The following is a 24,007-nucleotide window of genomic DNA, read 5'->3' as shown; positions in this document are numbered from 1 at the left end:
TGCTCTTCATGCCAGTTTTTTGCAATGAATACTCTTTTTTTTGATCATCCACAGCAGAGAGGCAGTGTGAGCTTTTTATTGAAGATCCCTGGTTCAGCTGCTGGGGTTAAAGTGTGAACCACACACACACACTGAAGCCTGGACTGAGCAAAGCTGATGCTGGGCAGGAAAATGGAAGTTACTGATTCAGTGCAGCTGCTAAAAGCTATGAGATGCACACACAAAAGCCTCTGCTGTTGATCTCATGAATAAACGTTTCACGCAGCTAGAAGTGAGAGCAACTCAGAGGATACACCATCAGTGATACAATCAGGTTAGTGCAAACTATGCAGGCTGCTGTTCAACCGGCAACTTTGGAGCAGTCAAGTTGGAATCTTTTATATTCAAATTCGGTTCTGCAGTGCACATATGGTTTATGAACACAACGTGTAGGTTTAATTAATTAATTAACTTTTTCCATGCAGAAGAAAGAAACATCCTTTTCAAACGCGCACAGTGCAGCACATTGACACAAGCCGAAGAAACACTTAGGTTTAGAGTTAATCTAATAAAAATATTATCAGAAGACAGTTCATTACTGTTAAGCTTTCTCTATCATAAAACCCTTTTGACACTGGAAAAACACTGAATTGAGTATTTCTGGGTCTTTCAGTAAGCCACTTTAAAGCTCATTTTTGGCCTTGGAACATCTGACAATATCTTAGCTATTGTTCTGCTTTGATGCTTTTACATGATGTTAACTACAACAGGATGTTTATTATATGTAAATTTGTGTTAGTGTTTGGACAAAACACCAATTCAGAGGCTTCATATTTTTTTTTAATGTAAATGTATCTTCTGACATGTATCTTTTTAAGTCATTAAATTAACTGGTGCAGTTCTAATCCATACAAACACACATATATTTTCATACACAAACACAGACCCCATCTTTCACAAACCCAGTCACTATGGCAACATCAAGCCCTCTTTCTTCCTTCTCATTTGACTCTTAAGCTCTTCACTGATGCTATAAATCGGATGGCTGGAACCTCAGAGGACCGAAGCAAACCTCCAGCCAACAACCTCTAATAGCTTCTTCTTGTTCCCCTAAAGCTGTGAGCTCCTTTTGTAACATAACACCTACAATAAAGATGCCCCAGAGATACGCACTGATATATTACACTCCAGTAAATAGAGGCATGCACATCACGTGACACATATCACATCAACTTATCCAAGTGCATTTGCTCAGTGAAGCTCTCACTGATACTCACAAAAGCCTGAGTTGTGGTAAACTACAGCTAAAGAATGTCTTCTCGGGAAAAATACTGTGCCTGATGAAATTATTACATTTCAGAGGCATCTGACTGAAAGACTGTACTGCCCTAATGGGTAAAAACAATTTGCGAATGAATTAGAATTTGAGGAAAAGCAAGAAAAATAATTGCTTTTGTCTATAATTATTTTTAGATCCATTTAACTTGGGACAACTTTCAGCGCCCTGAGCCCCAGTTTGAAATACAGATTTTCATAAAGACTGCAACTAAGTATTATTTTCCTCAATGCCTTTTTAAATTAAATGTTAGTCTTGGGCTGCATGTAATTAAATTTTTTTCCATTAACTGTTTGGTCTGTAGCGCTTTAAACCTCTAGGGGGGAAGGGCTGAGTCAAGTTAACAAACATACACAAAAAACAGAATATAAACCTATGAAATCACCCATTTACCTTTAAAATACCTTTTCTCACAAAAGGAAAAAAAAAATCAGAACTGAGAAATGGTAATGTCTAAAATATTTTGCTTCTAACATGTCTGTTTATCAAGCACTTCTAGTTCATGGTAATGAAAGAGCAGCTGAAGAACTGAATTTATAGGAGTATAAATGTGATGACTGGATTATGCTAGGAGCTGATCTGCACTGTACAGTCACTGTCAGACTGTGCTGATTAAGAATCTAAAGGCACAGTGCAGTGAAGTCAGACAGTACCTAAACACAAGCAGTGGCTGGGCAATTTTGAAACAGAAAATGAGTCATTAACATATTACCCATGTAAATAAATACAATAGATTTGGCCTTCATTACTGGTTTGCTTTTAAGCGGGATCTGAGAGGTTCATACCAAACCACATATGTACAGGCAGATGCTTCCTTTAAAACATCTATTAAGCTGAACAGATTTGTTGACTGATTAGTCGGTCTACAGAAAAATCATGAACAAAGCCAGTTTTGACCAAAGCTCTCAAAACTTAGTCTTAAAAGAGATCCAGATAGCAGACATGAGCCTAATCCATCTTACTATTGGAACAGCAGCAGAAAAAAACCAGCAAAATGATACTTTTTCTACCCTTTTTCTGGTTGAAACCACACTACACGAAAACAACTGGATCACAAAACAACACAACTCATCTACAGGTATTTAAGGAGAAGCTAACAACACAAATCATTTCATGTGTCACTTCAGCTATAAAGGATGGAGGATACAAACCTTTAAGGGTTTGCAAAACAGCCCTGCTTTCTCTCATGATCCCCTGTGAGGATCCTATCTGAGACACCAATTACCTTCTAGTTCACAGCAGAATCGAAGGCCCTGCTCTCTCAACCGTTTACCTAAAAGCCTGAGCCACTAAAATGTATTGAGATAGCTATAAGTGGATCCCTTACATTTAGCGACGGAAATAATTACCCGTTTGTTTGTCCAAACACACAGCACTTTTCAAAACATTCAGCAAAAGCACTCATCTGTTTTGCTAGAGAGCAAATATGTAACTCAGGAACAATTACATGTACAATCTATTTAATGTCGGGGTAATTCTCAGAGCAACTAAGATGAAATTAAAATTTTAATTGCATTCATCCAAAGCCAGACATAGATGGAGTAGCTTAGGATGTCTGAAGCCATATTCTAGGTTACAAAGGCTAAAGGGACACATAGAAAGAAATACTCAAGCTTAATTGCTTTCTTCCAATCGTCTAACATCGGCAGGGTGCACCAGATGTGACGTGCCAATCGTGGAAAGTACAAATGACAACTGGAAGCAAACTGTTGTGTCTATTCCCACTGGGAATGACATATCCCTAATTATTCATACAAAAAGCAAAGACGGGCTAGGTTTTAGTCTAATTGATTACATTAACAATGATACATCATCTGTCACTCTTCCTACAAAAATGGAGAGGGGCTGAACCACCAGCAGCAAATCAAATGAGTGTCACTAATTTTTCAGATAAACTAATCCAAGCTGGCACTCAAATGAAAGCTCTTTAACATGTGTGCACTCAGGCCTCCCTCTTTAAGTTTGTGGTCCTCAAACTGTGGGGCAGACCCCACTGTTGTGGTGAAGCATCAATTCATGATATATTACACTTGCTGGCAACTTCATTAACTACACCTTGTTAGTACTCAATTGGATCTCATTTTGCCAGCAGAACTGCCTTAACTCGTCTTGGTATAGATCCAAAAAGGTGGTGGAAACATTCCTCAGACATTTTGATCCATATTGAGATGATAGCATCACGCAGTTCGTGCAGTTTTGTTGGCTGCAAATAGACAATGAGGATCTTCCATTTCTCCAAATAGCAAAGGTGCTCTGTTGGATTAAGATCTGGTGACTGTGGAGGCCATTTGATTGCAGTGAACTCATTGTCAAGTTCAAGAAATCAGTTTGAGATGATATGAGCTTTGTGACATGGCACATTATCCTGCTGGAAGCAGCAACCAGCAAATAGGTACACTCATAAAGAGCTATACATGGTCAGCATCAATATTCAGGCAGGCTGTGGCATTTAAATTTAAATGATGCTCAATTGGTATTAAAGGGTTGGGATCAAAGTGTGCTGAGAATCCCCCCCACATCATTTCACCACCACTATCAGCCTAATCTGATGATATAAACTAGGGTGGATCCATGCTTTTATATTGTTTACACCAAATTCTGACGCTAAAAATCAAGACTCATCAGATGAGACGAGGTTTTTCCAGTCGTCTGTTATCTGATGTTGGTGAGCCCATGCAAATTACAACCTTAGTTTGCTGTTCTTATCTAACATCTGTGGCACCTAGCGTGGTCTTCTGCTGTTGCAGCCCATCTGCTTCAAAGTTCAATGTGTCGCGCACGCAGAGACGCTCTTCTGCATACCTTGGTTATAATAAGTGCTCTCCTTTCAGCTTAAAGTTAAAGGTTGTGAAAAAATCCCAGTGTCTACATGCCTAAATAGACTGAGCTGCTATCATGTCTTTAGTATTTTCATTACTGCTCCAGTCATCGTAGCTGAATAAATCTTCCTAATATTCACATAATAAGTTTATAGACAATACACTTTATTTTTCCAAAATGTGGGAAATTTCCGTGGTACAACTGCTAGAAGAATAGAATAAAAAAGGACAAAATACACATCTTAATAAGAGAAAAGTAATTTCAAATAAAAAAGAATAAAACAAAATAAATATAAATAACACTTTTTAGTGTCAAGAAATTTCACCCACAATGACAGATCACATTCCTTCAGGAGTTCATCATTAAAAAATTAGAGTACCAACTCGCTTGCAGTGTTTTCTCATGCAAATGGTGCCTGTTATGACAGGGCAGTGTTTGTTTAAGCCTTGTCATAGCAGGATGGTGAGTTTGATGATGAGAAATGAGCTGCAAAGACTTCCTTATAGTAAACAACATGAGAGGCAAAGGATTTTGAATAAGCTTATAGACTCAAAGCAAAGCTCAGTCCACTGGATGGACAAGACTGTGCTTGGATAATAATTAAGGTTTAATCTGTAAATGTTTATTTGTAAAAAAATAAAATAAAATAAAAAAATCACAATTTCATCAATTCTCCAGAAAAGTATCACAAATGCTGTGTTTTATCCAACTTTTAACTGTCAGATCTCAAGTGTTTACAATTATGGAGAAGATAAAACATCAGATCCTCAAATTGACAAATAATGTGAATAATTAATGAATAATTGACACTGTTGTCACCTAATTATTGGTTAATTAACTGACCAGTTTAACATATAGCAAAGGACATCTACCCACATGTACACCGTAAGCTTTCTGTAATGTAGAAGAAGTGGTTTTTTTTGTTGTTGTAAAAAATAAAATAAAAGTGACTTTAAAAGAGTATTTTGGGAAATAATTACTTCAGGAAGTTCAAAATCAAATTAGCAGTACACCCTCGACATCTTTCTGGTAATGGATTAGAAGAGCTGCAGGCAACCCCAGTTGTCAGTTTAATACACAACTATTCAGCCAGATATTAAAGCACATAGTAAATGGAGTGGTACTTCCACAGTGCCTTTCTACTCAATTCTGGCACTTCTCTACTTTTGGTAAGTCTCATTCAGCCAATCACGCACAAGTTTATACTGCACTTGTATCCTTACAGTATGAACATGTTTATGTAACTGTTAGTCCTCCTGGTAAAATGACAGACTTTGGAGTTTGCAAGATCAAACTGAGAAGGTTTCTAATAGCTGCCTTCAGAACCACAGGAAGTGAAAAAGGCAAAACTGTTCTTGGACTGTTTCTTTTTTAATTGCACACTAAATTGATGTATGATGCACATTTTAATCTATGGTTCTTACACAACTTTTTCCCTTTTGCCTTCTAGATGCACAGCCTCAAGTGGTCTGATCTCTCACGGTCTGTCTGTACAGCAGAGCCTACCAAAGATCTGAGTTCAGAACCGTGGACAGAGCTCGCTAACACTTAGAGATGAGAGCCTCTGCTCAGGGGGAAGTCAGCAGCCCTGTCTGGCCTGATTTACCACCAGCTGATCTCCAGCAAAAAATCAAAGAAATCCGCTGGTCTGGAGGAAGCACGGGCTTTTGCCCAGAGACAAGCTTTTTACTTCAGACGTCCCTCCCTGCCCTCTGCAGTAGCCCGCACAGGCTGCTGCCGGCCGGCTCTCCAATGCTTCATGCACTTTCTTCACAGAAACTCCTACTAAGGACTCAGATTGTAGATGTGCTGATCTTTGCTCATTTTTATATGAATAAGTGTCATGAAGCAGCAGAACAAAGCAGCGCAGTTAGATACAAACTGCGGGTTTTAGGCACAGATAAGGGAGGCAAATAATAACAAATCTTAGGCAGACTTGTATTTCTTTTATTAAAAAAAAACAAACTTTTAAATCTGTGGACTTTAATTGAATCTCGTTGGCAATCGTCGCGGTCGCTTGCTGCCTCGTTATCGCCGACAGCAGTAATATTTGCTCTGAATTAAGCTACTTCATCACAAAAATCAACCGCTGGTGGCTAGCTGTTGATAGCAGACACACGGTTATGAAAGAAATCAAGAAAAACTTACGAATTTATACGAATTGATAAACCAGCTTCCTTTGAGCTCTCAAAATGTAATAATTCCATTCATCACCCGAGACTGCCTCCTTTCTGTCACCGGTAAACGCGCCGCTGAGAGGAGCCGCCAGATGGGGGAGGGTGAGACGTCTCAAATCAAACCAACCGTAACGGAGGGGTTGTTTTCCGGAAAGGTCTTTCAAAATAAATGCCCAATTTTCTTCTTCCTATTATTATTATTATCATCATTATTATTATCCTTATCATTGTTGTTGTTGTTGTTATTATTATTACAAAGTTTCCAGGAAACTGTGTCAAAAGATGAAATACTTGTATTAGAGAAGCTGAAAGCACATGTTTTGTATTTTTCACTGTACTAAGAACAAGTATTTTTGGACAGTGGCAAATTGCTGTTATCCAAATAATCTTATTTTTATTTCTTCTTTGATTACTCACTCTTGCAGACATGACTGCCACAAAATTATCATTCATTTATACCAAGCTTTGTGATGTAACTGAACTGACAAAGAATCTAATTATTTGCTATGTATTATACTGAATATACTTCTTTGCCTGTGTGTTAACACACTGTGACTGTGTGTAGTCTGTGTAAAAATAAAGTAAAAATGGAGTAGAAATAGCCCATAATACTATTTACTCTTAAAGGAAAAGTATGTATGTATGAAACAGACCAAATGTATTTCGAGTCAGGTTGGGAAAATACCCCGAAATTTTTTCTTCTTTATTCTGAAAGAAGCTTCCATGCAAATAAATGGACTGCATACAACACATTTCTTTTAAATGCCACATCCCTTCAGTAAAACAAAGGTCTGTCTGCTCTTATGCATATTTAAAAATATTCCAGGTAGATATGAAGATTTTCTGCAGGAGTATCTTTCTTTTCTTGGAGGGCTGCATCTTGCTATCCAGGGTCCATGTTTCTGAAGCCTTTGAATCACTGCTGTGTAAAAAAAATTACCGTATTTATTTATTTATTTATTATTTGTAATATTAATAATACAAATAAACAAAGTCATACAGAAGGAGAAGAAGCACAGAGCACTAGTGGATGATTTTCTTGAGTTTTGAAATACCCCTCACGTCTTTTTTTAAACTAAGAAGAAGTCGCTGATCAGCTCGTGCAGCTGGTTTTGAAGGATGACCCCAAACGTTGCAGCTACATATTGAACACAGGATACGTTTCCCCTCCACACCAGCAGAGGGCGAGCCTTTCCAGCCGGCCCGCGCCACAGCATAAACCTTCCTGATCGAAGATAAACTTTCCTTCCGGCTCCGGTCCCTTAACAAGTGGAAAGGTAAAGTAAGACCCGGCGTAATAATCCAAATATATCTTCACCATCTCAGATTTTGTGAAATAAAAATAATCGTTCTTTCATTGTTATTAAAATTATAAATGGAGACATATGCGTATTTTAGCATTAAACGCCTCTCAGTCGTTGATATTCGGCTTAGAAGTGGAGAAGTAACCCCGGCTTCGGCGTTCACGAACGGTTGCCATTTTTCTCCTGTGACGCGGTCTTCAGATATTAGCTTTTAATTTCTATAAAACAAAGTGGCTGTTGATGTGAATGTGTCCAAACATTCCTGATGTGTTGAGTTATTAAAGCGTCCGCTGATTGTCTCTTCAGCGATTTGATTTTCATTACTAGATGTGTCTTAGCATGCTAGCCAGTTAGCATGCTATTATTGAGGCTGCTGTAAGTATTGGTTGAGTTCCAGGGAGCTGATGGACGTTTGCACGTTGTCTCTTAATGCAGATGCTGATGCCCAAGAAGAACCGCATTGCTATCTACGAGCTCCTCTTCAAGGAGGGAGTCATGGTGGCCAAGAAAGACGTCCACCTGGCCAAGCATCCTGAGCTTGCTGACAAGAATGTACCCAACCTTCACGTGATGAAAGCGATGCAGGTGAGAAAGAACGAAGGTCCAGCTTGTAAAGTTCTCACCAAGACTAGAATTAACTGAGATGTAGTGACTGTGAATGGGCTCGTGGGCAGAAGAAAGTGGGGGAATGTGACAAAGTGATTATGAATGTGTTTTGAGCATCACTTCGGAGTTCTGGGTTTAAGTGTTTTTAAGTGGGAATAAGTCATTTGTCAGTCCAGATATCAAGTCCTGGTTGTGTACCTGTGAAAGTTGTTTAGTAGTTTGACAGTACCATGCTGTCTGGACAATGTCCCCCTTACATGTTTGGGTTAGAGAAAGTTAAGGGATGAGAATTATATTTCTTTTCAGCAATTAATTCTGAAGTGAAGCTCCTCTGCATCAAAATGAGCCAATTTAGATGGTTTGGGCATGTTGTTATTACACCTCTTACGGAAGATTTTTGTTTAGGCGTGGTCCAGATTGGGTTGACTAAACCCGAGGCAAATTCAGGATACTCTAGTTTGGGACTCTCTTCCTATTCTCCCAGAAGAGCGGCAGTGAGTGCAGATTTAGACTTTTCTTTTTGTATTTATAATATAGAGCCGTTAAGAAGAGAGGAAGTAAGGGAATGCATTCAGCAAAAGGACTTGGCTTTAAGGCAAACCTAGGCTGCTGCATTTAGTTCTGTGGCATGTGGTCATCTGGTACACCTATGAGTCCTTGGTTGTCTTTGTAGAGTTTACTGTGTAATGTATACAAATGGCTGATGCCATCGCCACCTTGTGCATGGCGCTCACATCCCAGTGTTTTATGCAGTGCCTGCCATAATAGAAACAAAATGTCAGGACCTGTCCCCTCTTTGTGTGCCCCACCAGTTTTTAATAGACGGTTTGATTTGGTCCACTGTTGTATGTGGGGAAAAAATCAGCATGTATCTGTTTATTTTTTTATTTTATTTTATTTCTTCGGCTTTCACAGAAGATGTAACATTTAGCAGATTTTTATTGCCGTCACACTCATGGCAAATGGCATTTACAGTAGGATATTACTGATGTGTATCTTTTGTGCCCTCTCGGGTTTCGTAAAGCTGTGTGGCTTTTTTTTTTTTTTTTGGCGACATTTTTCACATGGGTGTTGGTGTCGGCTCAGAATTTATTGCATCTGAGTTCATTTTTATCTTTTGGAATGATTGTAGGGCAGTATGGTGTGTGGTGGTTAGCACTGTTGTGCACTTACTTGCTTTCTGTGCACTTACCTGAGCAAGAAGCCTAAAGATACTTTCTGCATAGTCCTGCCATACCAACCTAGATTTTGTACTGATTTATTGTGGTAGTCAGTATAATAATTGTGCTTTTCCGTGCAGTCTCTGAAGTCCTGTGGGTACGTCAAGGAGCAATTTGCCTGGCGCCATTTCTACTGGTACCTCACCAATGAGGGCATCCAGTACCTGAGAGACTTCCTCCACCTTCCCCCTGAGATCGTGCCCGCCACCCTGCGCCGCCAGACCCGCCCTGAGACCGCAAGGCCCAGGCCCAAGGGTAAAACATCTATCATACATGCTTGTTTCTAATAAGTTTTGATTTTTATTTCCTGAAGCCAGAAATACTAGTAAAGGTATTTAATATGTTAATGCTTCCTGAGGTTATAAATTATATTGAAGCTGATTGTGAAAAAATCTGGTGCTCAAACACAGTTTTCCAGAAATCAAAGTTGCTAATCTAAACTTCAGCACATTGTTTTAGATGTTCTGGATCCTGAGTGTGATCTGTTCTAAATGAGGTTTATTTTGTCTCTTTATCAATGAAAATTTTTTGATTGACTTCTGAACTAGATCGTAACAATCTCATTTCATAATTTCCTTGCCTTTCGTTGAAGCTGAAGTTGCAGTTTCAATTGGCATCTTCAATTGGATCTTATGAAAATATGCTAAAGAGGTTTCAGCAATTAAGTGCCACATAAAATGTTATGGTGTCCTCTTGCTGTTAGAGGGTGTTGTAAAGCATACACATTTAAGTAGTTCATTAATAAACTGAAAAGAGGGACCCCAGAGTCCAAAGACTAATATTTAGTGAGAATTGTTAGCATTAAAATTAAAGAATTTTAAAGCCTATTGAATTTCCTCTTTTGGAAAGCTAGGAAAACTGGAGCTTAATGTTTTGTCATCTTTTTACCTGCAGGAGTGGAAGGAGAGAGGCCCGCCCGCCTTAACCGTGGGGAGGCTGACAGAGATGCTTACAGGCGATCTGCCGCACCCCGTACGTATAACACCAACTACATTAGTCACATTATGAGTTGCTCATATGGTCTTGTGATGTTTACATGAATGGTGCAAACTAAAATGGTAATTTTGGATCATTAAATCATATGGTGGTGTTATGCATTAATAAAATGTCTTGGTTTTTCAGAGTGAAATGTGAAAATGCAGTGATGTGACCCATCACATGTTCCTATAGTTTGTCTACTCTTGTCTGAATGAGCAACTCAGTCCTAATTCTTATAGGCTGGTCACGCAAATATTAACGCCAATAGTTTTAACCGCACAAAGCTCTGAAATTACCTGCCTCCAAAAAGTACAGGCATCTGCAGACATCCGAGCACCTCGATAAACTTTGAGTAGATTTGTATAAAATTTGGAGGACCTCTAGTGGCTGTCTGAATCACTGCATGTAAAAACTTTACACTGGCTATGTCACCTTTAGATGGCGGTGGAAACCAATGCCCTGGAAAATGTTAAACGTTAATGGTAAATGTAATGTTGTAAAATGGTTTGTTTTAAGCCAAATCACAGCCTGTTTCCAAACCAGTAGTGCTTGTGCCAAAACAAAAGCAAATGACATGTTAAATATGTTCTTAGGTGAGAATCTAAATCATGTTTCCTTTAGAAAACTGTTCTACAACAAAACGATCACAATGATTCAGGTGAAATCATAACATGGGTAATGACATGTTATCGAATATATATTATTGAAAGGATTGAGCTTATATGACAAAGACAAAAATCAATGTATGTGGAGGATTTGGATTTTAAAAATGAGGCATATGAAACTCCCATCACATCATTCTGATGTTCAGAAGGCAATTTGCTGGTCTGAACTTATCAAAAACATCTGCAAAGAAAAGAACAATAAAAATTATTATTACTGCCCCCCCTGTCTAATTTTGGTATATATTTGACATGTTATGATGAAGTTTTAACAAGTTTGACATTTCTGAAAGTTACTGGCTGACCTCTTAACTCATAACTTCTCCTTTAGCTGGTGCTGACAAGAAGGCAGAGGCCGGTGCTGGAGCTGCCACAGAGTTCCAGTTCGTAAGTACATTTCCTTTGTTTCATGCGGGTATTTTGGGAAATGGGCTGGCAACAAAAACCTTGTCTTGATCTTGAATGTTTTTCTGTTATAAGAATTGTTTTCTACAGCAGAACAACAAAGGCACTCCTCCCTAAATTTGTGGGTGCGGTTTTACATGGGTTTTAAAAAGGAATGTCAGAAAGCTAAATGTGGTTTATACAGTGCAGCTGGAAAACTTGTATTGAACTTGTAGATTCTTGTATTGAACATGTTGGTCGACTGACAACATTTTTCTGTTGCAGAGAGGTGGCTTTGGACGCGGCAGAGGACAGCAGCCTCAGTAAATTTCACTCTCTCTTTGTGTACAATAAAGAAAATCCAAATACAAGTCTGTCTATTTGTGCTTTTCTTTTTAAAGTATTTTGTAAGATGAGCAGGCGAATGTCCACATATGTTGGTTATAAATTTGAGCAATGTGATGGTGGACCAGCTCAGGATTAATTGAGTCTTAAAATACTTTGATAATTAATGACTGTGTCAAGAGAGGTGCCACAGTGAGACTGAGATGGTGTCAAATGAAAAACAAATGCCTTTGTTTTTGGCAGGACGTTAGTCTGGTGGGTAAATTGTATGGAGGGTCATTTTTACAGTAATCTCCCTCACTCTTAGTCCACACAGAAAACATTAGGTGGTTATGGTAACGTCAAGTTGAAATGATCTAGGATTCGATGACTCACCTGCATACTAAATTGGGCCATATGCCAAAGTTATAATTAACCCAACAGAACCTTTTTACACTGGGGAAAATTTCTTTTTAAAGTTTTTAACATTGACTCTCATAGTTTTCCTGAAAACAAAGATGGATCTGGGCTCTTGTGTGTGATGGACTGGTACCCTATCCAGGGTGTAGTGCGACCCTAAATTGGATAAGTGGGAGAAAATGGATGGATTGATTTTCCTATGTTGACAAAAAGTACTACCAACTCTGGAAAGGATGTCAATCTACCCTGATACTACTGCACTACTGAATATGTCAGGAACTATACTTGACCATGAGAAACCCAATTAGGTTGTAGCTGCTACTGAAGACTCACAAAATGTTAACCAGTTTCTTTTATTTTTATCTGGCATTTCTACGATGTGTTTCAACACAAATTTGACTTGACAAATCTGCTTATAAGCTTATAAGAGATGTCCTGCTGCTGACATCTTGAAAGTAGACCTAACAACTCTTTTTGCACATGAACCTCAAGAGTTAAAACAAACTGATGGGCGAGTTAGCTACAGAGTTACAATATTCCAGTTGTTGTAAATACATACATACTCTACAGAGAGCACACTTGGAGACGTATTGAACACACAGACACCAGCCTGAATGTGAAATACTGGTGTTTATTTGTTGGCACATTTATATTACAATCTTCAGTCTTCTCACACTGGTCTTATTCCACAGTCCCAAATGACAAAAGAGGAAAAAAAAATTCCAGTGACACATAGACCTTGAACACAAATACAGATATGTAACTTCAAGGCTGAGGTCAACAGTTCAAAAGTAAAGTTATCAAATTCAGAGTTTGTTTGGTTGTTTTTCAGAGATGGCAGCTGTCTTTTTTTTTTTTTTTAAATTAACATATATATTTTTCCAGTCGTTTAGCAGGTGAAACGGTCATCATTGTGCTAAAGGAAAACTGAATGTTACAAATCCTCAGCTGCTAAGTGATGTGCTTTGTTTTATTCTTTTGCTTTGGCCACAAGATGGGGCCCAACTAACTTACATGGAAACACATTAATAAACCGCTTTGGTAAATTAAATGAAGTGACTTTATCTGAAGCTCCAGCGGTTTCAAGTTAGGAAGTGTCATTATTTTAAAGAGGCAATTTTATAGCCAAGAAGTCCAAGAAAGGGTGAATGTGTTTGTACCATCTAATGATACCATCAGTCTAATGTGGAATTCAAGTGAAAACCTTTACTTCCAAATTTCCCACTAGCACTCCAACCTAAATAAGTCAATTTGTGACAGAAACTGTTTGAATTTTAGTAAGAAGGGTTAAAAAAAAATTACAATAATCCTTTAGGACCAAAGCCAAAGTGCATTCTCTGGCTATCAGATTGCTGTGTTACCTATATACACGACATCAGGTTGTCAGTAACAAGAGAAGAAAGACAAAACAAACAAAACAAAAAAAACAGGATAAGGAATAAGTGGTTATTAATAATTAAAAATGACTGGCTGTTTACTTGTGGAAATCCTCCTCACATTCATTTTGACAGTACCTGTCACCCACATCAAACTAGAGAGCCATTTTAATCATTAGTTTATTAGGCTTTTGTTTTCTGCCATATGTAGTTTCATCCCATTTCTATTTAATTGTACCTTTAGATGATGACTAAAAAGTCTAATCAACACAAAATCTCATTTCAAGTGCCAGGTAGAGCATCATAAAGCAAGACTTTGACCACCACACCTTTCTAAAACAGCAGTAAAAACAGTCCAAAGTCTCAGGCTGAAGGAGACTTTAGACCCTTTTCACCTTAACTGTCATTCAGAAGAGATCTGAATTCCTGGATTATCGCAGGGCAGTGTTAGCAGCTGTGCTAGCATGTGGTGATTTCCACCATAATCATAAACATGGAAGAAAAGACTCAGTCCACCACTAAAAGCCACCCTGCTCTTTGTCTAGATAAACTTTGCTCTGCTTGCTTTCAGTTCTCATTTCCTATTAAAGGGTTTCTCATCAGATTGTGAATCATAAGACTGGAGTTTTCTGTGCATATTCATTGTTAAATACATAAGTACTGCCAAGTCTTTTCCAACAAACCCTAATGAAATCTTTTTAAATCTATGGGCATCAAATACTTTTTTAATGTGGCTATAATCAGTTTTTTTGTTAACATGATTTTTTAATGTAAACTGCGTCTCTCTTATGCAAGAATCAAAGACCTTTTGCCTATGTACTCAAACTCAACTTTACACTATTATTCAGCATCTTTTAGCTCCTTCTTGTGGTTTTCCAGCCTGCAGTCCCACATTGCCTGCATTTATGTTGTTGTAGCATAGTTTTCAGCTGCAGCTGCTTAGCAAAAACAGAGTAAACAGCCAGCTGGTGAAAGTAGTGGCGGGGTTATAAACTAGTCAGAAAGAGATAAGGGAGAGCAAACAAAAGACTAATAAAAGGAAAAACACAACTGAATGAAATTCACCAGTTAGAAAAAGACAACTCCAAACAAATGCAAATGTTTATCTGTTGGATGTGCAAATTTTGTGTCCAATAAACTTGGAAGGTGAAATGTATCAGATTTGCTTGTGCAAATTTTTCCAAATTTATCAATGTGGAAAAAAAGGCAGAACACCAAAGTGGAGAGATCAATGAAAGAAACCATCTAGGGGAAAATTCACTGATTAAACCTAGTGGTACAGAGGAGGAAATAACTTCAGGCTTTCCAACTCAGGATGCAGTTATACTTCATTTCATAGTTTGACTAAAGACGATAAAGGAAAAAAAATCCTTGCCATTACCAATTAATTTTGGTCTAAAACAAAAACATTAAGGTTGTTACAATTTTCTATTATAAATAGGCTCTTTAATCTCACCCACAGCCACATTTCTTGTTCTTTAGCCTCTGATGTACTGAATGCTATCTCAAGAGAAAATTCCCCACAGCTTTAAATCCAACGCAGTGAGTTCAATCAGGTTTTCCAGCCTCAATTGAAATGACATGTAGCACTCACAGATGTGTAAGAGGTGTTTTGTCATTTGTATTCTCATCTTTGATCTATACAGAAATAAACAATTTACAATAAAAACCTCTTACATGCTATCTACAGCGCCTCCAGTTTCACAGTATTGAGCCAGCTGCTTCACGCCACATCGCAGCCAAGTGATGCAGCTGAGCTAAAGAGACTTTTGCCAAACGTTAGAGAGGAGAAAAGAACAAAACAAAACAAAACAAAAAAAAAATAGTATCCAAAAAGCATTTTACATGTTAAAAACAAGGTCTCAAACTGTACAAGGCTTGTTTGTTCTGCATCTTGCCAAAATCAGTTTGACATCAGTTTAATGTCAAGCAGGTGTTTTGAGTATTTTAGGGGATGCAGAATAAATACTAAGGAGGGAAGGTTTAAAAAAAAAAAAAAAAAAAAAAAAGGTCATGACCATAATGAAAAGCGCCCACTAAATTCATCTGTACTATGTTACAAACACAATGTAAACAATTGCTTTTAACCAAACTGAATGTGAGGAGTAAAATATGGAAATTGTTTTAATAACTTAAGTGATATGTGCTGCACTTTGAAATTACACAAGTCCATGATTCTGAAATCTACCATTTCCACCCTCTCAGTGTTTGGAGGAAGACTCTGTAGTCAGTCACATGAAAGCGTTTTAACAAAGAAAACAAAAAGGGATCAAAAAGAGAAGAGTGAGGACAAAGATGGTTTTTACATTGTCTGCTGACATTCTTTCAGTCACTGTGCAGCGCATATACATATATACATATATGCATGCTTTGAAATTGAAACCTGTAGTGCTTGGCTAGCTTCCCAAATAGGAAAGAAACACAGCTGAAAACAGAAATGGAAAGAATATTGAAATTAAGGGGCTGTATCCTTCAGGTTAAAAAAACACAACAAAACTAAACCACAAAAAAAAAAAAACATAACAAGAACAACTACAACAGGGAGAAGAGTGAAGAAAAGCCAAAAGACCTTACCCTGTCTGTCACACAGTCAGCATCAGGTCACTCGAGTGAGTGAAACGCAACAACAATAGCGCTCATGCAAGACAAGTCACTTCCCACAATTCTTTTCGTTCAGATACAATTTTTCCTATCCTTAAAACAGGGGAGGGAGTACACTTATTATGGGCACATTCATTCACAGAAAAATAAACAAACAAACAAAAAAAAGACGGAGACATTAAAAAGACCACCAAAAGCCTTCAGCTTAAGCACTAAGTATACACTTTTACATTACAACAGTAAAAAGTAGTTCTTGCATTCAATAAACACCACGCTAAGGGTGTGTTAAGGAAAAGGGAATGAGGGGACACTTCATGCAGTTGTCAGTAAAAAGAAAAACAAAAAAGAAGAGGGGTCAAAAATTACATTTACATTTACAAAGTGTTTTGGACTATTCATCCAACACTTGTTGAGTCTGCGCCATATTTCTGGCACAAAGGAGTTGGCAAGGCAAACCATGTTACTGAGACAAAAGAAAGAAGAAGAGAAGAGAAGAGAAGAGAAGAGAAGAGAAATAACACAAGTAAGAGCGCAGGTGGTGGCGAAAGCTCCTTCAGAGTTGTGGTTTTAGTTATCTGATCCCAGAAACAGAGCTCTGATTGATGCTGTAGGTAGGGGAGAGGTCCCCACCTATCGTGGTCACCAGTGGAGTTCCATTACTGGTCAGACAACTCTCCTGGAGAGCCTCAAAGTAGGTGGCCTGCACAGGCTTGTGACACTGCAACACTTGTATGGCATCGTCTATTTTAAACCATTCCCTTTTTCTCCCTGTTTTGCAGAAAAAGAAAGCATTGTGGAGAAGGTTAACATGCAAGAAAAAAAAACAACACACGGGGGGGGAAAAAAGTCATTATGAAAAATGGGTTTTGACTGATTATTAGTACTGTACACACAGCTAAAGTAAAAATCACAAGGGCAGGAACAAAGCTGGTTTTATAATCTTCCCCGGTAAACATACACTAAAAACTGTAATATCACTAAGGCCAGGCAAACAAAAAAAAAGCTACAGTCAAGCATGTGACTGCCTGAGAACTTTGTCCGTATGATCCCCATTCTGACAAGTAAACAAACAGTGCTTTACCAATGTTGACTGAGTCCTCCCAGTCCTCCAGCACCTCCGTTACAATAAGAACATACACATAGGTCCTGTGTTTTCTCTCCTGGTTCTGTGGAAGAAAACATTTGCATAATTAACCAAACAGTAAGGTGACACTTGAAGACACCCCCCCCAAAAAAAGTCAACACACAGCGGCTCACCTCAAATATTCCCACCAAGCGACCTAAAGTCCCCTTCACACCAGCCTGTAAAATGAATGAAAAATGATGAAATGCTCAGTAAATACTGTCACAGGATGAAGTCACAACAGACGATTAAAGGCTTTTCGTTCAATATGAAGACACCAAGGTCTACGCAAAAACACTTGTATAATTTAATGCACTCCAACAGCCTAACAATAAACACCCATTTGAACCTTATAGTGTTTAGTTGAAATAGTTTCAAATAGAGCTGATTTAATTTGTACGGTAATTGGAAATGGTGTTTGTTGTGCACTGGATTACATTACATCATAAGATTGTGTTTATCCCCACACATTCACTCCATCTAAATCCTGGATTGTGGATTTGAGTCCACAAAATAAAAACAATATACAGCATATACAAAGACTGAAGTCATGTTCTGCATGCACTTTCCTGCAACGAGGCACATTATTTAGGGCTGTAAAACAAAAACAATTGGGAATGTTCTTGTACACTAACCCAATAGGCAAGAGAGATTTTAGTAGATACACTTATCGTATCCATTTTGACTTCCTTCTCAAGTTATGGCATTTACAAGATTTTCTGAAAATTTGACCTATGACCTTGCCCTTGAGATCAAGGTAAGATATTCAATCTCATCCAAGATTTTTAGCACATACCTATGGCATCAATTTGAATATCCTACATTGCTTTGTTCTCGAGTTATCTCATTCACAAACTTGGGAGTCCACATTGCCCTTTAGTGTCCACTGGCACTAGTGTTGCACGTTGTCTTTTGCTACGGCTGAGTGTTGCACATTAAAGAAATATTAGCCTCACTGACAGAAATTTTCACTGCTGACAAGCCAGGGCAGCAATGTTCAACTGTCCAGTCAACTGATTGTGCACATTCCTACAAAATACAGTCATGTGAGTCTTGTGAAAACCAAAGTACACCCTTTCTGCCTCCAAAGGAATTAAGAGGGTAAGCAGAAGCCGGGTGCTACTAATTAAGTGGGTATGCAAGTGTGAAGAAGTTTGAACATGTATGGGTTGTTTGGAAGGGTTGCCAGGAGAAAGATTAATCTCTGTAAAAAGAACATGGCAACACAACTTGGGTTTAGGTTTGCAAAGTTGCATATGAACAAACCACACACTTGTGGAATAATGTCCTTTCAACAGATGAGACCAAAGTGAAGATTTTTATTACCATAATACAAAACGCCACATTTGGATAAAACCCAAACACAAGATATCAGCACAAACCTCTGATACCACTAACAACGCCTAAAACTTGGCCAAAATTGGGTCATGCAACAGGACAATGATCCAAAGAATACCAGCAGATCTACAACAAATTTACAAAGAAAGGACTCAAGGTGTTGCAATGGAACAGTCGAAGTCGGGACCTCAACGTGACAGAATCATAAGAGATCTGTGCATAGAAAATACTCGCAAACCTCAATGAGGTGAAAAAACATTGTAAAGAAGAGTGGGACCAAATTCCTCGACAATAATGTGAAATTGACAAAGTCAAACAGAAAATGATTACTTGCTGCTGTGTACTTATTGCTGAGTGTACTTCAGTTTATCGCAGGACTGCTTAGTCCGATGAAAACTCTTTTCATATGACTGTATGTCATATGACATGTTGTTCTTCTTTTGATTACACTGTAAAGCATGCTTTTGACAGCCCATTTGCTGTCCAACAGTGTCAGGAGCCACTAGCATATATCTTGCCTCCTTTAGCTTTAACACAAGCCAAAAAAAGAAAAAAAGTAGAGGAAAAAAACAAAGCAAAACAAAAACAAGGTTTTTGCTGCCTCAACTTCAAAACCAGTTTGTTTGTTTTTTCCTAGAAGGGATTGGTTTCCAAGTTTCTCTTTAGATACCATGTTATCATTACCCAACTTCGCCCAACAGATAACACACTTGGGCTAACAGTCGTTGACATTGCTGGTCCAGCAGAAGTCATATGACAGGTATTTTTCACCCATCTCCCCTTAACTGTAAACTTTGTTTTCCCACAAAACAAAGCACTATATTTTTCCCCTATTAGGCTCCCATATATGCAAATTGCCAGGGATTTGGCTCTCGTTTCTTTCTTTTTTTTTTTTTTTGTAGTTCTAAACTGCAAAAACATATGATCCTCACAAACAAAAAGAATTGGTGCACCACTTGGAAAACACTCTCCTAGCTGAAAAAGCTAACATCCCTAAAAAAGGGATCAATTCACAAAGTAGGTCAATGTCAGGTTCCCCCCTCATAATGACTGGACATAAATTACTTCTACAGCAATGAAATTACTATTAAAAGCATTGATAATTGTCATTGATTTCTTCTGATAAAAACGTTTAACATTAATCAAGCAACTGACAAAATAAACAAAACCAAAACAATAATATAGTGAGGAAAAACAAATTCACAATCTCTCAGAGCCCAGTCTCAGATGTCCAACTACTAGTCAAAAAACTAAACTACATAAAACATAATATTCAACAAAAACAGTAAAACATTTTTCAGAGGCTGAAGCCACAGTTTTCTCGCAAAGTGCCAGATTAGTGGGGGAAAAGGTTCCTGATTTACTGATCAACTGATTTTTAAAATTGACTTATACATCTGAAAAATAACCCTCTCTCAACTTTTGGCACTTTTTGACAGCCTCTCTCTCAAAATAGTTTTTAGTTTCTTCATGTAAAAGGTCAGGAAAAAAAGCAGATGAATAAAAACTTTGCAACAAGCCTAAAATCAGAGCCATATAAATGTCACAACCTTTCTGTCATAGAGAAACTTTAAGGTCTCTGAGAGCTTAATATTGTTGAGAAAATTTTAACACCAAAAATCATCTCCAAGATTTTAACTCCCAGAGGTGAACAGTAGGTCAGGTTTTGATACAGCACCAGGCCTCTCACTGACATCTCTGCAGCTTCTTCCTCAGTTTCCAGTTTCACTCTATAAATAAATGTTGACTCCACACACTGTACCAATGCCTCGGTATTGCACTCCTAAGGCCTTCAGCTTGATCATATGGTAAAGAGCAGGCACACCACTAGAAACTCCAAAGACGAGCCAGGGATTAAGTAATAGGCCAAAAGTCAACCTGTTTGTTTTTATGAGATGGAAAAAGTCTCCCAGCTCTGGCATTCATGTAACACAAGACTACTGGGCAACACTTGGGAAGAGGATGTACAGCTGAGACTTCGTTACCAGTTATGCAATGCGTCTTCAGGTTGCAGGGTCGGGGTGCATCTCCAAGATACAAGAATTAACAAAGATAGTGAACAGTTTAACAAAGAAACCCTCTGTAAATTTTGGCTTGCTACTGCATGCCTTGTCTTCACTCTCATCCCTGGAGAGACTCCAAACCAATAAGCATAAGCAATCACTCATCACTCATACGGTGATCAGAACAGGCTCACCAGGATTAGGATATGTCCTGCTACACCAACGTCCAATAAAAGGCTTAGAAAGCCAATGTAGTTGGTGATGTATCAAGCAGCACTCAGTCACCACAGAGTTTCTGAATGTAGCCTTTTAGCACATAAGGAGCCTGAGCAGTGATGTGACATTGCTTTTGACCCTGTGGAAATTTGCTGGCAGGCCTAAGTGTCCTGCAACCACCAAAGCTACCAATCAGCAGGAGCCAGGATAAGGGATGATATCAGCATCCATCAGTGTGACGGATCACACAGAGAGGATAGGCTTTATAAGGTCAGCAGCCCACTAGGAGCCAACCGCTGGGTGAGATTCAGTGTCTTATGTGCCCTGTGTCCGTTCTGATCAAAATATCCAAAGGATGAACAGCATGCAGAGTGGAAGAATACCTGATTTAACAAACAGGCGTAGGCAGCATAAGTAGGATATTGATTTCCAATTAGCTTCAGAACTGTTTACTAATTACTACCCATCCACCCCAATACAGAACAAGAAAAACAACATGTTGTGTCCTCCAAGCTGCCCTTGTAATGTGACCACTACTGTATACTAATATATATAGCTACGAGAAACTTACAAACAATAAAACTCAATTGTTGTCATTTTCTGCGTTTGTGTGACTTGACTGTACTGCAGTCAAACTGCTGTGCAGCCAGTGTTCAATCTCTGTGTGACCTCCTTTGACACCTAAAGACTGCTTTGTAACATGATGCTATGATACAGCTTACATGTTGCTAGGCTCTCTCTCTTACTGTCCATGCAAACAGGATGACTGCATTGACAAAATGGATTTTGAGAACAAGGTATCAGGCTCAGTGTTAAATACAGACAAGTTAACAGAACTGTAATACAATACATCTTATGAGTCTATACTCAAACAAATTTGCCACACTTTCTGAGAATTATATTTCCAGCTACTGACATTTCTGAAAAGGATCACGTTAAGGTTCCCAGTACGCAGTATACATAGAGACAACATCTGTCACTTGGAAAACCAAAGAGAAAAGGCCATCATACTACAGGCTTAAAAAAGATATAACAATATTGAGTGACACAACCAACCTCTTCACACACTTCTCGAGCTGCTGCAACATTGGGCTCCTCTTCGGGCTCCATTCCCCCTCCAGGAACTATCCACTTGTCAGGATGTCGACTACTGCTCACCAGTAGCACCTGCAAAACACCCCATACAATACTGGTCAGGTATGACAGTCCAACTCTGAGTTACTGTTCACATAATATCAACTGGGACATCGAAAAATAGAACTTCAAGAAAAATGAAAATGATAACCCATTGGGTTTAAAATAACTAGTACTTTTATTACTGTCAATAAATCATAGCTAGTGAACTAGTTTAGATGTTGGGTTCTTAGTGGAGATGAGCTGTGGAACCCCTGGCTGCCGGTCAGATAAACTACAGTTTTAGGTAAACGTTTCCACTTTGGTGCTGGTAATGCTGATACGTTTCCTGTAATCAACAACCCCTGTCTACACAGTCTGGCCTTTACTTTAACCAAAATGAGGAATTGGTTTGGTCCCATCTCCTCCCCTAGTAAAATGTTGTAAGTACAAAGACATCTTTGTGTCTCCTTTTGACTGTACGTGAGCGTCCCAAATCGCGACTGAGCTCAAGTAATCCACAACACGTTTTCGCTTTTTCTGATACGGCTAGATAGGAGCGATAAATACACAAATAGCATTAATAAGCGATGTTGTAAAATGTGCACACAGGGCTCGACGCTTCCATTAAGCTGGTGCTCCAAATATCAACAGTGTCAATTTCGCAAACAAACTAATCAAAATACACAAGTGATACAAGCCGGCTATCACTGCCAGAGTCATCTTCTGGCTTAAACTAGGATAGCTACTAGCTACATAGCAGTACAATGTTTGGCTAGTAATACCAGTTGCATTAACACAATACACTTAGCTCGCCAAACTATCTGTAACGCGAGCAGATACATATCTTAGCTGTCGCTTTAAATACTAAATATTCTCTGTCCATCCGACAGCTGGTAATGATAGAGTCAGCACTCACCACAGCCTGTACTGTGGGCTGTGGTTGCTGGCCGATAGCCGGCTGCCCACGGCAGCAACCCGGGTAGTTAGCAAGCTAACGTTAGCGTTAGCATTAGCGCGGAGCTAGTAAGTCTGGTCATAACCGAGGCTGCTATCTGCACTGCTAAAGAAGCTTACATAACACTCGGGTAAGTACCAGCTGAAAAATAGTGAATAATCAAAACGTCGGGAGTCGACACGAGAATAAAAGAAATCCTTTACCAGCTGGGATAAAACCAAAGCCGTGCTGATAAACGTCTCGATCTACACACAACAGAAAAGGCTGGATAAAACCTACGGATGCTAATATTAGCTTGGCCCTCCAGACAGTTCACATCACCGAACTCACCTCCTCCTCGCTCTCGCTCCTGAAGCACAGGCAAGCGGCCCGCTTCTTGTAGCCATCGCCGTCGTACGTCCGGGTTTGGTTTGACTTGAGCTTCATCATTTCGGGAGCGTAAAAGTTCAAAAGTACAGCTATATTTGCCACTTATAAAGACGATGGTTGTAGACGCAAAGTCCTCCTGCGGGGAACCTCGGCGTTTTACTTAAAAGAAATAACTTCTTCTTCGCTTCATTTTCACAAACCTGGGAACATCTACGGCACGGTCGCCATTACAAGGAGCCGCTACGCCCACGACGTAGTTTAACCATTAATAGCTTGGCGAGCGTAAGAAATGTACCTACCAGGGGTTGAAGAATTAGGGCAACGAAGCGTGGGGGAAAACGCAGCACCACGCTCTGACTGGAGTGAGCCGGTAAAGGGAACTGGCACTTAAGGCTCCAACTAGATGGCCCGGTCTACTTATCTGATGCCGATATTAATTTATATGACTTTTTATTTGGGGAAACATCGTATTTAGCGTAATCAAATTAGTTTGCTGCTCACATTAGAAAAAGAGACACCAGGTTAATTCATCAGTTTCAGCACCGCAGGTAATGGACAGCGCAGGAATGGCCCTCGAAATAGATCCGACAATGTAAGCATATAACGTGAGAAAAGCTGTTTTTAGGCAAACACAAAATTCAACTAAGTCTTCAAATGTATTTTTGTCAAATCCTAATATACTTCAAATGGAAAATAGCTG

At 38.8% G+C, this 24,007-nt stretch overlaps 3 protein-coding genes across 3 annotated transcripts in view; 1 reads left to right on the top strand and 2 right to left on the bottom strand.

Annotated features, from left to right (window-relative positions):
• The window catches only part of pacsin1b (protein kinase C and casein kinase substrate in neurons 1b), a 31,541-nt gene extending 25,094 nt beyond the window's left edge, over window positions 1-6,447 (bottom strand). Inside the window, exon 1 of the mRNA XM_085159723.1 lies at window positions 6,284-6,447. The gene's annotated coding sequence lies outside the window, so the exon portion shown is untranslated. The remainder of the gene's footprint in view (window positions 1-6,283) is intronic.
• Window positions 6,448-7,459: 1,012 nt separating this feature from the next.
• On the top strand, window positions 7,460-11,837 carry rps10 (ribosomal protein S10). Its single transcript, XM_085159726.1, has 6 exons — window positions 7,460-7,589; window positions 8,052-8,201; window positions 9,523-9,697; window positions 10,337-10,414; window positions 11,414-11,469; window positions 11,752-11,837. The coding sequence occupies exons 2-6, from the start codon at window positions 8,052-8,054 to the stop codon at window positions 11,791-11,793; spliced, it is 501 nt and encodes a 166-aa protein (XP_085015852.1). The 5' UTR covers window positions 7,460-7,589; the 3' UTR covers window positions 11,794-11,837.
• A 984-nt stretch (window positions 11,838-12,821) lies between these two features.
• Window positions 12,822-23,572, bottom strand: nudt3b (nudix (nucleoside diphosphate linked moiety X)-type motif 3b). The gene is made up of 5 exons (XM_085159725.1): window positions 23,269-23,572; window positions 21,924-22,034; window positions 17,445-17,489; window positions 17,269-17,353; window positions 12,822-16,955 (listed from the first exon to the last, which is right to left on the bottom strand). The coding sequence occupies exons 1-5, from the start codon at window positions 23,365-23,367 to the stop codon at window positions 16,759-16,761; spliced, it is 537 nt and encodes a 178-aa protein (XP_085015851.1). The 5' UTR covers window positions 23,368-23,572; the 3' UTR covers window positions 12,822-16,758.
• Between the last annotated feature and the right edge of the window lie 435 nt (window positions 23,573-24,007).

This window comes from Neolamprologus multifasciatus, chromosome 5 (assembly GCF_963576455.1).
Source record: "Neolamprologus multifasciatus chromosome 5, fNeoMul1.2, whole genome shotgun sequence".
NCBI lineage: Eukaryota > Metazoa > Chordata > Actinopteri > Cichliformes > Cichlidae > Neolamprologus > Neolamprologus multifasciatus.
Note: the sequence above shows the minus strand (reverse complement) of the source record. Positions and strands in the feature narration are given on the sequence as shown.